At 41.7% G+C, this 16,139-nt stretch overlaps 1 protein-coding gene and 1 long non-coding RNA gene across 2 annotated transcripts in view; one reads left to right on the forward strand and one right to left on the reverse strand.

The window, feature by feature from the left end:
* Window positions 1–16,139, forward strand: part of LOC125483665 — a 117,833-nt gene that overhangs the window by 52,560 nt on the left and 49,134 nt on the right. The gene's annotated exons all lie outside the window — the stretch shown is intronic.
* Window positions 1–16,139, reverse strand: part of rin3 (Ras and Rab interactor 3) — a 99,995-nt gene that overhangs the window by 34,613 nt on the left and 49,243 nt on the right. The window contains exons 4-5 of the mRNA XM_020532253.2: window positions 9,079–9,151; window positions 2,325–2,416 (exon numbers count right to left, since the gene is read on the reverse strand). Coding sequence (XP_020387842.2) covers window positions 2,325–2,416; window positions 9,079–9,151 — 165 coding nt within the window. The remainder of the gene's footprint in view (window positions 1–2,324; window positions 2,417–9,078; window positions 9,152–16,139) is intronic.

Here is a 16,139-nt window from a genome sequence, read left to right on the forward strand (position 1 = left end):
ATTCTTACCTATGATAATGAACCTAAAATACCTCAATGTGACTTTAAAAATAGCTTCTGATTTTAAATTTATGTGGGGACAAGGTACTGTCATTTTCCCACTTGTCTGTCCTTGATTTTGGTGTAAGGAACTGCAGGAGTTGTGATGTATCTGTGCCATTGGCAGCACATTTCTGGAATTTCTATGGCTCTTCTACTGAATGTGGGAATTGGGGCGGCACGGTGGCTCAGTGGTTAGCACTGCTCCCTCACAGCACCAGGGACTCGGGTTTGATTCCACCCTCAGGTGACTGTCTGTGTGGAGTTTGCACATCCTCCCCGTGTCTGGGTGGGTTTCCTCCGGGTGCTCCGGTTTCCTCCCACAGTCCAAAGATGTGCAGGGTAGGTGGATTGGCCATGCTAAATTTCCCATAGTGCCCAGGGATGTTTAGGTTAGGTGGATTAGGCAAGGGAAATGCAGGGGTAGGGGGATTGGTCTGGGTGGGATGCTCTTTGGAGGGGTGGTGTGGACGTGTTGGGCCGATTGGCCTGTTTCCACACTGTAGGGATTCTATGAACGACAGTGAATGAGCTGAGAAACCAGTAGTGTTCTGGGGTTCCCAGAAACAATCAGAGCATTACACACAAACTTTGGAGCTTAGAATGATTGTATTTCTCAGAACTCACCATTTTCTGCAGATTGGTTAACTGTCCTGCAGTAATGAGCGAAGTGATTCATTGAATATGTGTGTGGCAACATAGTTAGCATTTTGCATTGGAATTATATAACATAGAGTCATGGAGTCATACAGCATGGAAATAGTCCCTTCGGTCCAACTAGTCCATGCTGACCAAACTAAACTAGTCCCACTTGCCTGGGTTTGGCCCATATCCCTCCAAACCTTAATTATTCATGTACTTATCCAAATGTCTTTTAAATGTTGTAACTGTACCTGCATCCATCACTTCCTCTGGCAGTTCATTCCACACATGAACCACTCTCTCTCCCCTCACCTTAATAATATGTTCTTAACTCCCCCATTCCAGGAAAAAGACCTTTGCTATTCTCCTTATCTATGCCCCTCTTGATTTTATAAACCTCTACAAGGTCACCCTTTATCCTCCTACGTTCCAGTGAAAAAAGTTCCAGCCTATTTTTATAACTCAAACCCTCCATTTCCAGCAAGATCCTGGTAAATATTTTCTGAATTCTCTCCAATTTAATAATATCTTTCCTCTAGCAGGGAGACCAGAATTGGTTACAGTACTCCAGAAAAGACCTCACCAATGTCCTGTACAAATTCAACATTACATCCCAATTCCTGTACTCCATGTTTCCCCAAATTTGACCATTATGTCAGGGCTTCACAAATTTGAGGGTTGTGAGGTCCAAGGCAGTAATGGCTACCATTGAGCTCTGACTGAGAGAACAACTGCTGTGAGACAGTGTAAATCGTTGTGTTTTTCAAACTGTGGAAATAGCCTAATATCTGAACCTCGTGTTCTGGCTCCTGAAGCTTTAAAAACTGTGTACTTCACAAGCATTTCAAGAACATTGAAATATCCTGGTAACTCTCTCCATTCCACCTCACTATCTGGCCTGCTCTTGTCGTTCTCTCTCAGGGGGTCATGCCAATCTCCCAGCCTTGAAAAAGAGACAGAAATTTTGGAACCACCGTGTTACACATTTTGGGGACCACTTGAAAGCAGTTTTATAGAATCATTAACATCAAGTAGTCACAAAGAATTTGAAATGAAACTGAACATTATTTTGTTTACTTCTTTTCATTGTGTGTTCTTAAAGATGCATTTTGTTGAGACAGTGAGCCAAAGACGTCATGAGGAGGAAAAGGCTTGGATACGTTGCTGGAAACAATAATGTGAAGGTGCCAGTGAAAATGTAATACTTTATGCATTAACGCGATGAGGGTGTTACAGGCTAGGCAGCATTTATTACCCAGAGGGCAGTTAAGAGTCAACCACATTGCTGTGGGTCTGGAGTCACATGTAGGTCAAACGAGGTAAGGATGGCAGTTTCCTTCCCTAAAGGACATTAGTGAACCAGGCGGGTTTTTCCCCAAGAATCGACAATGGATTCATGGTCATCATTAGACTCTTAATTCCAGATATGTTATTGAATTCAAATTTCACCATCTGCTGTGGCGGGATTCAAACCTCGGTTCCCCAAATGTTATCTGGGTCTCTGGGTTAACAGCCCAGCGTTAATACCACTAGGCCATTACCTCCCCTGTTGTGCACATCCATTGTAACAAAGTCAGCCATCATTATCATTCAAGATGTCAAACACAGATTCTACAATAGACAAAATTTTCTGTCAGTGCATACCTATTCCCAGATGCGAAACAACTTGTAACTCTTCAGAATTTGTTGCTTCTGCTATTGCTTGTGGCAAAACCAGTGTTGATGGCAGTATATCTCTACACGCATAAAGAAGAGAATACAAAGTAAGTTCTTAAAAAGATATACTCAAGATGAATGTAAGTCTGTTGAAAGATATTATCGTAACGTTTTGCTAACCAATAACTTTAAAATCTATAGTACATTAGATATGTAGCACTTTAAGTAAAAAAAAATGCTCTCATTCTCACTGGTAAAGAGAAAGTTAAGTGGTAATTGTCCTTTCTCGATAATGAAAGGGAATAGATAATGTAGATTATGGATGGAATGAGGTAGGCAAGATGGTGTGGGAGCAGAACTTTCCCCACCCACCACCTGCTTTCCTTTGCCCGAATTCGGTTTTGGCTGTGAAGGCCCAAACTTTACCTTCTTGCACTTGAGGTCTTTAAGTGGTAACTTCATAAACATTGAAGGATTGTTTGCCTCTGAGATGCAATAATTTCAGCTCCAGGCAAGATGAGAAAGAGTCGGCCAAACTGACTGTTAAAACAGTGTAGGCAGCCTGACAGGTGAGATGGAGCTAGGTCCCTCAAATTAAAACTGAGGGACTGGTTATAGGGGATTGGCCACAGGGGCTCCCCATCGCTCTTCTATCTCAATCCCTTGGCACCTATTTCCCTGCAACCTGAGAGATCCCCACCAAACAACATTTACCCTCCATATGGGCAAGAGTGACCCCCAATCCTCAGGGTCTGGGTGATGTTGTCCCAGCAGCAGCTACGGTCCCCTCAGTGACACTGCTGAGTTTTGGATTTCTCAGCCTCATACTGGCCAGTAGCTCTCTGCGGCCAGTATAACCTCATAATATTGGCCCAAATCCCATTGAAACCAATCAGTAGCCTAACTGCAGGAAGATCCAGCAAGCTTTCAAATTCTGAGATCCCAAAGGAAACACCAGTAAAACTTGCGAATGGTCCATTCTGGTTCAACTTGTCTTATTTACTTCAAACACAGAGCTCCAGTACGGCCAGTAAGTTTTTTTTACAACTATTACGTTTTTTTTTAAATAAATTGTATTTTCCCCTCTACGGAAACTCTTGAGTTTTCCTCAAATCTGTCTCAATTTCAGACTTAATCCAAAAACAGAAAGATACCACCAACTAGTTCAGAACCACAGTAGGTGGCTTGCGGTTGAAGCATGGTAAATTTACATGTTAACAATAGTAAGAGGACAGAGATGATGAGATTTTTACTTCTCTTAGAGGGTTGTTACTCTCTGGTATTCTCATCATAGACAACAGTTGGGGCTGCGTCAGTGAATTTATTCAAGGTTGAGTTAGATAGGGACAAAAACAGAAATTGCTGCAGAAACTCAGCAGGTCTGGCAGCATCTGTGAAGAGAAAGCAGAGTTAGTGTTTTGAGTCCAGTGACCCTTTCTCAGAACATTTTGGTCAGTGGACTTGAAACGTTAACTCGTCAAGATCTTCCACACGCTTCCACTTCTCGCATTCAAACAACTGCCAAACTTTAAACAGACCATTGTTCGCAGCAAACTACCCAGCCTTCAGGACAACATCGACGACAACACCACACAACCCTGTCATGGTAACCGCTGCAAGACATGTCATCTTCGAAATGGACACTACCATGTGGGAACACCAACCACCACGTGCACAGCAGATATTCATGTGACTCGGCCAACATTGTCTATCTCATACACTGCAGGCAAGGATACCGCAAGGCATAGTATATTGGTGAAACCATGCAGACGCTATGACAATGGATGAATGGCCACCGCACAACAATCGCCAGACAGGGATGTACCCTCCCAGTCGGGGAACACTTCAGCGGTCAAAGGCATTTGGCTTGGATCGTCGGGTAAACGTCCTCCAAGGCGGACTCTGGGATACACAACAATGCAGAGTCGCTGAGCAGAGGCTGAGAGCCAAGTTTCGTACCCATGAGATGGCTTCAACTGCGATCTTGGGTTCATGTCGCACTACAGGTGACCCCACCACACTATACACTCTCACACACTCAGCACAGTCACACACTCACACACACACACACACACACACACACACACACATAAACACACACACACTCACTCAAACACACATGCATAAACACACACACACACACACGCACACACACACACACCCTCACACTCTCTCTCTTCCACACACACATATTCTCTTGCCCTCCTCTCCCTCTTTCCCCCTCCACATACACACATGCATGCATACTCTCTCTCTCCTATACACACACACTCTCTCTCTCTCCCCCCAACACTCGCGCACACACACGCACACACACACACACACACACACACACATACACTCTCATTCACACTCTCTCTCCCCCTCTCACACACACACACATTCTATTTTGTTCAAAAGCACACATTTTATAGAAAGTCAGTCAATGTGGTATTTATAAATTCCTACTTTAGAAATAAAACCAGTCTGACTCCAAACCAAAACACAAACAGATTCTAAACAAGGCCTCCCATCTAACATTCATTGTCTGTCCTAAAACGTCACATCTTCTTTACACTGATAAAACCTTTAGTTTTGTCAGGACAATGACTTGAAAGAAATTCGGGGATTTACATATACATATTAATCAATTAAACCTTCTAACTGATTAAAGATTTAATAGCATATTAGGTTTGTTTAATACATCCTCATCAGTGGTGTGACCCTTTGATCTTTTACTTATAAATTCTGTGTTGGATACTACCTCTCTCACTAACACCTGAAGAAGGAGTGCTGCTCCGAAAGCTTGTGGTTTCAAATAAAGTATGGTGTTGTGTTACTTCTGACCTTGTCCACGCCAGTCCAACACCAGCATATGCACATCACTGCTTTCTCTCCACAGATGTTGCCAGACCCGCTGAGAGTCTCCAGCAATTTCTGTTTTTGTTTCAGATCTTCGTTATGAGCAGTTCTTTGCTTTAATTTATTTGAGTTAGATAGAGCTTTGATAGAAAAGGAACTCTAGGAATGTGGAGGCAAACAGGAAAGTCTTGTTGAGACCACAGACTAGCTGTGATTTTATGAAATGGTAGAGCCAGCTGGAAGGGTTGAATGGCCTACTTCTGCTCTAAATTCTTATGTTCCTGTATTTTCAGGTCTCTTGAGAAGTGAGAATGCCAGCACTGTATCACGACTAATGCTAAAGTTCATCATATACATCCCACAGGGAGAGTTTCAATGATCATTAATAATTTTAGAACACAGAACATAGAACATTGAACATAGAACAGTACAGCACAGTACAGGCCCTTCGGCCCACGATGTTGTGCTGAAATTTTACCCTAATCCTAGGGTCTATCTAACCTCCACCCCTACCTTATACTATCATCCATATGCCTATCTAATAGCCGCTTAAATGCCCCTAATGAGGCCGACTCCATTACCCTCTCCGGCAATGTATTCCACGCCCCTACCACTCTCTGAGTAAAGAACCTATCTCTGACGTCTCCCCTATATCTACCTCCACTCACTTTAAAACTGTGCCCCCTCATAATAGCTACCTCCACCCGAGGAAAAAGTCTCTGGCTGTCCACTCTATCTATACCTCTGCTCATTTTGTACACCTCTATCAAGTCATCTCTCATCCTTCGTCGTTCTAAAGAGAAAAGCCCTAGCTCTCTCAACCTTTCCTCATAAGACCTTCCCTCCATTCCAGGCAACATCCTGGTAAATCTCCTCTGCACCTTTTCCAACACTTCCACATCTTTCCTGTAATGAGACCAGAATTGGACACAATACTCCAGACGTGGCCGAACCAGGCTTTTGTATAGCTGGAGCATAACTTCACGGCTCTTGAACTCAATCCCTCTATTAATGAAAGCCAACACACCATACGTCTTCTTAACAACTCTATCCACCTGGGTGGCAGCTTTCAGGAAACTGTGGACATGAACCTCAAGATCCCTCTGCTCCTCCACACTGCCAAGAATCTTTCTGTTAACCCTGTATTCTGCTTTCAAGTTTGTCCTTCCAAAATGAATCACCTCACACTTTTCAGGGTTAAACTCCATCTGCCACTTCTCAGCCCATCTCTGCATCCTACCAATGTCCCTTTGTAACCTTTATAATAGGATTGTTAATAATATTGCTTCCAAGATGAACTATAACTTTACTCCTATTGAGGCTCATTTCTTGTTTTCCATCATACATCTGTGGCTTTGCATTATCTCTGCTGATTCATGTGGCCTTTCACAATTGGAACGCCTTAACCCTTTGGTGTCAATTGGACTATTGTTACAAGCATGCTTGTTTCAACAAATGACAAACACAAGTGCAAGTCTTCAGATCATTAATCAAAGGTAGAATTCCTTGAGTTGGTACAGTGTGTGACACAAATGAACAGGGGTTCTCATCCTGAGTAAACATGACAATAAAGCTTAAATCAAATCAAAATTTAAAGAGAAATGCAGAGCAAGAAACAGTGATGCAATGTAAATATTTTTGTGCATTATCTTGCCAATAAGCCCCAGTATAGAGTCCAAACTTATTTTAAAATAGAGGTAGTTGACTGAAAAAGAGGAATTTGAGAAACAGACCAGGAAAATGATGTTTGCTTGGGTGAATGACACGGATGAAAGCACAGTTTACACTTGAATGGTTGTTTCTATGTCTAATATCACATGATTCTGTCAGCTCAATTTTTAGTTTAGAGCCACAACAGGCAGTCAGCAAGGGGATTCTATGATTCTATGAAGATGGGGATGGGGAACAGGGAGTGGGAGTGGGTCGAGGAAGCAAGCAAATATGAATTTCTTTGGTAGATAGCAAGATGCTGGAGTCAGAGATAACACAATGTGGAGCTGGAGGAACACAGCAGGCCAGGCAACATCACAGGAGCAAGAAAGTTGACATTTCGGGTCGGGACCCTCCGAAAAAATCTTCAGAGAGTCACTTAAGGAATAATGGTTGGGTTGCTGAAAGCTAGTGCAAAAACAGCAGACCTGTACAATGCACCCATTTATAACTGAGGCTTATAACCAAGATCTTAGGTATATCATGGGACCTTGATTTGAACATTAGATGTGATTCCATTTCTAACTTGAAACAGCAGTGGATCCGACTGCCCTTTTTCAAACAATCTGCAACAGGGTCATAAATATCCTACCTCTAGTAACAGCTACTTATCCACCTGCACAGCAGCAGCATTTAAAACTGACTCGTGTTGCTCTTGCACTAGAGTTGGTGCCTGGAACCAAACCTTTTGACAGCAGAAATTCAAAGTGCAGAGAACAAACGCTGCTTTATACTGACCGTCAAATGGAGTCTAGCAGTACACACATTCATTAATGAGAGAAGTATCATTATCCTTGAAGCCTGAGCTCTGAAGAAGTGCCTTACTAGATAGCCCTTTACATTAGTTTTGTTTGGGGTGGTTTATACTGAATTTGTAAATGCAGATTATGAAATATCATGCCTGCAATGCAATTTGTGCATACTGATTTTGAAGTAAATTCTAAGCAGCATTTTGCACCAGGCACACGAGGATGTTAACAGAATGGTTATATTTCTTCATTCAGTTTTTCGTCTCCCTGAATTTTCTTGCTCAGGGAACTTTCTTGAAGTGGACTCTGAAGATAGGCACCCTGGAGACACCTCCAGTATTTAGGCATCATTTGAATGACATGCCACATTCAACTAGATTTGTCCCGGCTCCTGTTCGAAAAGAGGCAGCTTCCAATTTTTGCCTAAAATGGGTATACTTTCTGCCCAATGCCACTGGAACAGATCCAAACCAATTTCAGAATCAGGATTCAATTTGTAATGGGTAATGTCAAATGATACTTCTTTAAACATTTTTCACTCACAGGATGTGTGTGCCACTGATGAGGCCAGCATTTATTCCCATTTCTAATTGGTCTGAAAAGGGCTGGCTTGCTAGGCCATTTGAAAGGGCATTTAAAATCCAACCACATTACTGTGGCTCTGGAGTCATAGATAGGCCAGACCAGGTAAGGACAGCAGATTTCTTTCCCTAAAGAGCTTTAGAGAAGTAGCTGGGTTCTTACAACAATCGACAATGGTTATATAGTCACCATTATGTTAGTTTTTAATTCCAGATTTTTATTAAATTGAAGAGAAACTGAAAACAATATTTTCAACATCTAATAGCTAGGAAAATTACAGCCTTCCATTAAGATGTGCAGAGCAAGTAAGTTGAGATTCCAACGGAATGGGTCGTGTTTGAGTTTTGATGCATTTAGAAAGAGGAACTCTGTGTGTACTATACAGTCATACTAACGAAGCATGGTTTCTGTTATAACATAGTTATGCATCATTATTACATAAAATGCCTTCTTTATTAGGTAGGTACATGGCTCCCACACAACTCATAGCAGAAGTATTGTGAAATCAACCTCCAACAATATCGCAATGATGTCAATCTGTAGATTTCTTGTATAATTCCTAAAGCCTCCATGATGGATATTAGTGCTGTGAGGTTGTCATTGGAAATGGGCTCATACCGTTTACATAAGGGTAACAATGGACAAAGAGTTGGTCCACCCAGCTGAGAAACAGCAGCATAGGGGTAGATGTCAAGACAGCAGATTTTGTTTATAATTGGATGAAAAATTACATTAAACACACAACATATTTTTTGTTACGTTATAGGACTGATCACATTGGGATTCTAAGAACAAATATTAAAACCTGTATTGCACACCACATCACATGAACAGAATGGATCAGCCAAACATTAACTTACCTGCTCACACAATAGAATGTCACCATTTTGAAGATATCTTCAAAAGCCAATAAGGAGCCATCCAAATACACAACTGAAAAGAAAGAAGAAAAGAATTGACAGCTTCAGTAACCCTGAATTAATGGTGTTACATCTATAAACAGCCAGGAACTATTTGCTATGTGAATATATTTCCAAGGTTGCCACATATTAAACTGACACCATGTGTTGAGCGCTAATGTAGCAGTCTATCAGTCCACCAACAGCAGAGACAGTAGCAAGAAATACATCCTTCCCCATGCTGGGGTCAGGTACTGAGTGCCTTTGATCAAGGGCCTCCCCCCAATCCAGGAGCCCTCAAGCAAGCCCCACAAAAGGAACCGCCCACCTGCTGCTGACCTAATAGTGGTGGTTGCACAATGAGACCACTTCGAGCTGATTAAATGACACCTACCACCAAACATGTCACAAGGGAGGGCCCAAGATTCTGCCTGATGAGAACACTGTGGGCATTGGAGCCACAATGCTGCATGAAATGACTGGATGTGTCAGCTCCCAGATTAAAAAAAAAGACCCATACAACCATTCAGATCAGCAAGAGGCTGCGATATAAGCCTACAACCATAAATCTGAAGCTGCAGCTTGCTACTGGGACACAGAGTAACTTCACAAATTGAACAGATATTCTGCATTGGTCTTCACTACGGATGATACAAGTAACATTCCGGAAATAGCTGTAAATCAGGAAATGGAAGGCAGAAACAAACTCAGGAAAACTATAGTCACCAGGGAGGTAGTACAGATTCCATCTGAGCAAATTAGTGGAGCTATGGCCTGACAAGGCCTGAGTCCTGATGAACTTCACCTTCAGCTCTTAAAGAAGTAACTGGTGAGACAGTTGATGCATGATCTTAATTTTCCAAACTTCCTTAATATTTAGGAAAGGTTCAATTAGACTGGAAAATAGTGAATGTAATTCCTTTATCTGCAAAGAGAGGGAGCTATCAAACAGGAAACTACGGGTCTGTTGCAGGGAAAATGTTAGAAGCTGTTATTGAAGAAACTATAACAGGGCACTTAGAAAAGCTCAAGGTAAACACAGAGTCAACATGGTTTTATTAAAGGACAATCATGATGAACCAATTTATTGGCGATCTTTTAGAAAGTAACCTATGCTGTGGATTACAGAGAATTGCACTGTATTTAGATTTTCAGAGAACATAGAGTGATAAGTGATAACAGTGTGGAGCTGGAGGAACACAGCAGGCCAGGCAGCATCAGAGGAGCAGGAATGTTGACGTTTCAGGTCGGGACCCTTCTTCAGAGATAGCTCATAAGATGCCTCATTAAAGATTATAATGGAAAATAGAAGCTTGCTGTGTACTGTGAAACATTTGGCATTTAGATAGAAGTCTGGCTGTTTAGCAGGAAACAAAGCAGACATAAACTGATCATTTTCAGGCTGGCAGGACGTACTGAATAGTGTCATTGGGGTCATTGCTGGGACCTCAACATTTTACAATCTCTATAAATGATTTGATAAAGAGACAGAAGCTATAGTTGCTAAATCTGCTGATGACAGGAAGAGAAAGGACTTTTACATCAATTCACTATAAACCTACAAAGTATGAGGCCACTTGATGGGAATATTGTTCCTCTTCTATCTCTGGAAAAACCCATAAAAAGTCTCTAAAAATGTCAAGGCCGCCTGGTTTAGACATCCATGCTGACATTCCTAAATTGATTGGACAGTGTCTTATACGTGTAATCTTCACAAGTGTCAGGTAAAGGCTAACAAATAACTCCAAGTATTAGGTAAACTAAAAGTGACCTTGAGTTAAAGTGATGGATAGGGGAAGTAGTGATGCTTTGGGTATCTGTGGTCATTGAGCAGAGGTATTTGAACAAGTGACTGATTTGGGAAAACAACTCCTGGAAATAAAGTTTACTGATGGGTGCTGGGAGGCAAGGGACAGTCCTCACCTGGCAGCTGCCTTCTTCTGATAGAGGAAGACCTGAGAAAATAGAGGAAGACTGGGCAAAGAATTTGCTAATGTCTTAGCTCAGATCAAAAGGCTGTTTCACTCTGCATTATGTGTCTGTTTGTCCTCTGGCATTAGTAAACAACTCGTAACTCAGACTTCATGTGCTTTTCCTATGTATACAGCTTATGCTTCATATCTGAACTGTTGCTTCTTAAAAAAATACTTTTACTAAACTTACCTTAAATGACTAATGAGATTTGTACTGCCTATTTTGGATGATATATGATTCCCATATCTTATAGTAACAGAATCTCTACTAAGAACTATTCTCTGAAAGAAAGTGTAGCGAAGGCTTAATGTCTGACAACGTTGAACTCAAAGTAAAGTATGTTGGATTGTGAGTTTGCGAAATAGAAAGAATTACAAGTAAACCACTGTTTCACTTTGAGGGATTGTTTGGGGCCTTGAACAATGGGGAGAAAGAATCTAAAAAAGCAGGTGTATCTTGTGCTTGCATAGGAAGGTGTCATGAGAAGACAGTGGGAACTTGGGTTTGATGAGGAGTCACGGTCTTAGGGAGGGAATAATCCATTCGGAATGGTGTAGGGATTCAGGGATGTGCGGTGAAGACGTGTTTGGTGATGGCATCTGTTGAGTACGATTGTTGGTGGTTGGAAGGTGGTAACTACCTGACAAAGCAATGGCTGTAAAGTGTATCATTCTGAAAGCTATGCTTTCAATGGTCTTTAATAACAGAGGCAAAGAGTACAAAAGCAAAGCATTTTTGCTGAACTTACACGAAACAGTTCAAATGTGCTGTGACTTTTGGTTCTAATTCAGGTAACTGAAGGATATGAGAGCTTGTAGAGGGTTAAGAAGAGAGTTATTACAAGAGTTCCAGAGTTGATGGATTACAGGGAAGCTAGATTTATTGCTCTAAGACCAAAAGATAAAGAGAAATAAGATTTGGGGTTCAGCGCTTCGAGCCTGCTCAACCATTCAATAGGATCATGACTGATCTGACACTCCTCATGTCCACTTTCCTGCCATTTTCCCATAATCTTTGATTCCTGACTGATCAAGAATCTATCTCAGCCTCAAACATACACATAGACTCTGGCCCCACAGTTCTCTGTGGCAAGGAGTTCCAAAGGCTCTCTACCATTTGAGAGAAGAAATTCCCCCTCATCTCCATTTTAAATTTCTACCCGTTTATTCTGAGACTATGCCCGCTGGTCCTAGACTCTCCCATGAGGGGAAACATCTTCTCAGCACTTACCCTGTCGAGCCCCTTAAGAATCCAAAATGTTTCAATTAGATCACCTCTCATTCTTCTAAACTCCAATGAGTAGAGTCTCAAATTGTTAATCTTTGCTCATAAGACAATCCCTCCATACCAGGGATCATCCTAGTGAACCTTCTCTGACTGCCTCCAATGAAATAATATATTTTCTTGAATAATGTGACTAAAACTGCTCATAATACTCCAGACGTGGTCTTTCCAGCTGCTACAACTGTAGAAAGTCTTCTCTACTCTTACACTCCAAATCCCTTGAAATAAGGGCCAACATTCCATTTCTCTTCCTGATTACCTGTGTGTTAGCTTTCTATGCTTCATTCACAAGTACACGCAAGTCCCTTTGTGTTGTAACTTGCTGCAGTATTTCCGCATTTAGATAATATTGTTCTTTTGTTCTCCCTTCCAAAATGAACTTCACGTTCTCCCACAGTATATTCCATTTGCCAACTTTTTGCCCACTTACTTAACTTAACAATGTCTCTCTGTAAACTATTTGTATCCCTCCCACAACTTGCCTTTCCACCTCGTTTTTTGTCTGCAAATTTGGCTACAGTTTATTTGCTTCCTTCATTGAAGTCATTAAAGTATACTAAAAGATGTCACAGTTCCAGCACTCAGAGATAGTAAGAACTGCAGATGCTGGAGTCAGAGATAACATAGTGTGGAACTGGAGGAACACCGCAGTCCAAACAGCAGCAGAGGAGCAGGAAAGTTGACATTTCGGGTCGGGACACAGAAGAAGGGTCCCAAACCCAAAATGTCAACTTTCCTGCTCCTCTGATGCTGCTTGGACTGCTGTGTTCCTCCAGTTCCACATTGTGTTACCACAGTTCCAGCAGTGATCCCTATGGAACTCCACCAGTTACAGATTGCCAAACTGAAAATGGGTTCCTGCCCATTCTTCAATTCTCGATCCATGACAATATATTACCTCCAACACCATGGGCTCTTATCTCAGCCAAGAAGCCCGAGGATTTGATGGAGATGTATAAAATCATAAAATAGATAGAATAAATAAAAACTGTTTCTGATGGCTGAAGTCTTGATAATCAGATGACACATTTAATTACATTAAATTTGATTGGCAAAAGAAATAAAGGCAACATGAAGAAAAGTCCTTCCCCAAACAGTGGTCAGGGTTTGGAATGCACCTCACCTCCTGATATTGTAATGGATATGGGTTAAATTTGTGATTGAAAGAAAATTGGTGAAATACTTGGAGAATAAAGGGAAAGAATAGGTGCAGAACATTTTGGTCAGAGTGAGGGCTTTGAAAAAAAACCAGCAAAGACTCGATTGACTGAATGATTTCCTTTTGTGCTGCACTATTCTAATCTATAAGACCCTAAGTACAGCACATATGTATTTAATAGACAATTTCACAGCCAAAAGTTGGGAGTCGAGGGCGGGGACACAGATAAGGGGGCTTGGAAATGGGGAAAGAACTAGGGCTGATGTTTTCTTTTCTCTGTCCTGGGTTGAAGACCCTAACAACCACAAAGGATGGGGTTTCTCAGCTGGGGATAAAGAAAAACATACAAGGGAGTCAGGCTGATTCAGCACAGCTTTGTCAAGGGGTGATCATGCCTGATAAATCTGTTCAAATTCTTTGAGGAGGTAACAAGCAAGTTAGACAAAGGAGAGCCAGTGGATGTGATCAATCTGAATTTCCAGGAGGCCTCTGAAAAGGTGCCACACAGAAGGCTGCTCAATAACTTAAGAGCCCATGGTATAAGGGGCAAGGTCCTGGCATGTATAGAGGATAGGCTGACTGGCAGAAAGCAGACAGGAGGGTTAAGGGGTCTTTTCAGATGGCAGCCGGTAACCAGTGAAGTTTTGCAGGGGTCAGTGTTGGGACCACAACTGTTCACGTTATACATTAATGATCTGGATAAAGGAAGTGAGGGCATTGTTGCTAAGTTTGCAGATGATGGAAAAATTAGGTGGAGGGGTGTTGAGGAAACAGGGAGGCTGCAAAAGGATTTGAACAGGCAGATGGAATATAGTATGGGAAAGTGTGAGCTTATGCACTTTGGTAGGAGGAATTAAGGCATAGACTATTTTCTAAATGGGAAAATCTGAAGCAAAAAGAGACTTAGGAGTCCTAGTTTGGGATTTTCTTAAGTTTAACATGTAGGTTAAGTTGGCTATTAGGAAGGCAAATGCAATCTGTGCATTCACTTCAAGAGGGCTAGAGTACAAGAGCAGAGATGTACTGCTGAGGCTGTATGAGGCTCTGGTCAAACTGTATTTGGAATGAGCAGTTGTGGGTCCTGTACCTAAGAAAGGATGTGCTGCCTTGGAGGGAATCCAGAGGAGGTTGACAAGAATGATCCCAGTGTGATAATACCGTGGCTTTAAGAGGTATATTTTGTCCTTTTTTTGTGTGAGGCCTTGTGATTTTTTTTTTAAAGGTTGGCATATTAGAAGTAGCATGAAAAAGTGGGGTCAAGCTCCCACAGAACCAGGATTTTAGTTTAGCTTTCGGTAGTTGTTGGGATTTAGAAGCTGCTATATATCTGTCCCTGCCACAGCAAAACACTTGTGTTCTCACTCTCCCTCAGAGTTTTCTCTTGGTGTTCTTTCCTCCTGTACTGGAGAGTTGCATGTGAGACTGTCTGTTTTACTGAATTTGCTTTTTCCAAGGGTTTATTTATGGGATGTTACACACATTTATTTAACTACTAAACAGTTGCTGTTTAGTAGTTAAATAATCTGTTAAGTTTTCCAATAAAATTAAGTCATTCCAATTCTTCTTTGTTTTGTTTGTATTATAACCATAGTGAAAGAATAAAGTGTGTTTTGTTCCAAGCCTAGTAGTTTAGCCAATCAAGTTGCATCCAGAACACAATGCCTTACTCTAACAAAGAGACACTATGAAGATAATGGATGAAGTAAAACTAGTAGCAGAAGCAGAAAATGGCACTGAGACAAATATCAATGTAACAAGTAACTTGCTTTTACTAATATTATTTCTATAATCAGTGAAAGGCCTTGGAGCATTGGTGGAGGCAGCATAGCATTTCTGCCTGACAGGAGTGAGTCAGGGCAGCGTGCAACAACAGTAACAACAGTTTGTATTTTAAATAGGAACTTTAACATGGTGAAATATTACAAGGTGGTTGATGCACAGGGTTTAAGGAGCATCATAGAGAAGTCAAGAGAGGAAAAGAGGAGAAGAAATTTAGGAAGGGAATTCCAAGGTTCAGAGCCCAAGCAGCAGATCACATGGCCACCAATGGCATAGACCACAAAAGACACTGGTTTGAGCTGTATTCTGTGCTATTAAGGTGAGCTGAAGATAGAAACTGGTTACAGTTTGCAGTTCTGTTTGAAGAGGAGAGGATCAACCTCAGAAAGTCTCCATTTACCTTATCCCATATTATGGCCTCCATAAGTTTTCCCATTATTCATGCCAAGTGGACAGGTCAGTAGTTTCCTGAGTTATTCTTTGCCCCTTTCTTAAGCAACAGTGTCACATTTTTAATCCTCCAGTCCCATGGGACTAGTCCTGTGTTTAGTGATATCTGGAAAATTTCTCTCCATGGCTCTACAATTTGCTCCTTTACCTTTGTCAGCAATCCAGGATGCATTCCATTCAGAGAAAGCAAGAACTGCAGATGCTGGAGCCAGAGATAACACAGAGTGGAGCTGGAGGAACACAGCAGGCCAGGCAGCATCAGAGAAGCAGGAAAGTTGATGTCTTGGGTCAGGACCCTTCTTCAGAAACTATACAAGTCCTGACTCGCAACATCAACTTTCCTGCTTCTCTGATGCTGCCTGGCCTGCTGTGTTCC

The sequence above is a fragment of the Rhincodon typus genome, chromosome 8, assembly GCF_021869965.1.
Source record: "Rhincodon typus isolate 14 chromosome 8, sRhiTyp1.1, whole genome shotgun sequence".
Taxonomy (NCBI): domain Eukaryota; kingdom Metazoa; phylum Chordata; class Chondrichthyes; order Orectolobiformes; family Rhincodontidae; genus Rhincodon; species Rhincodon typus.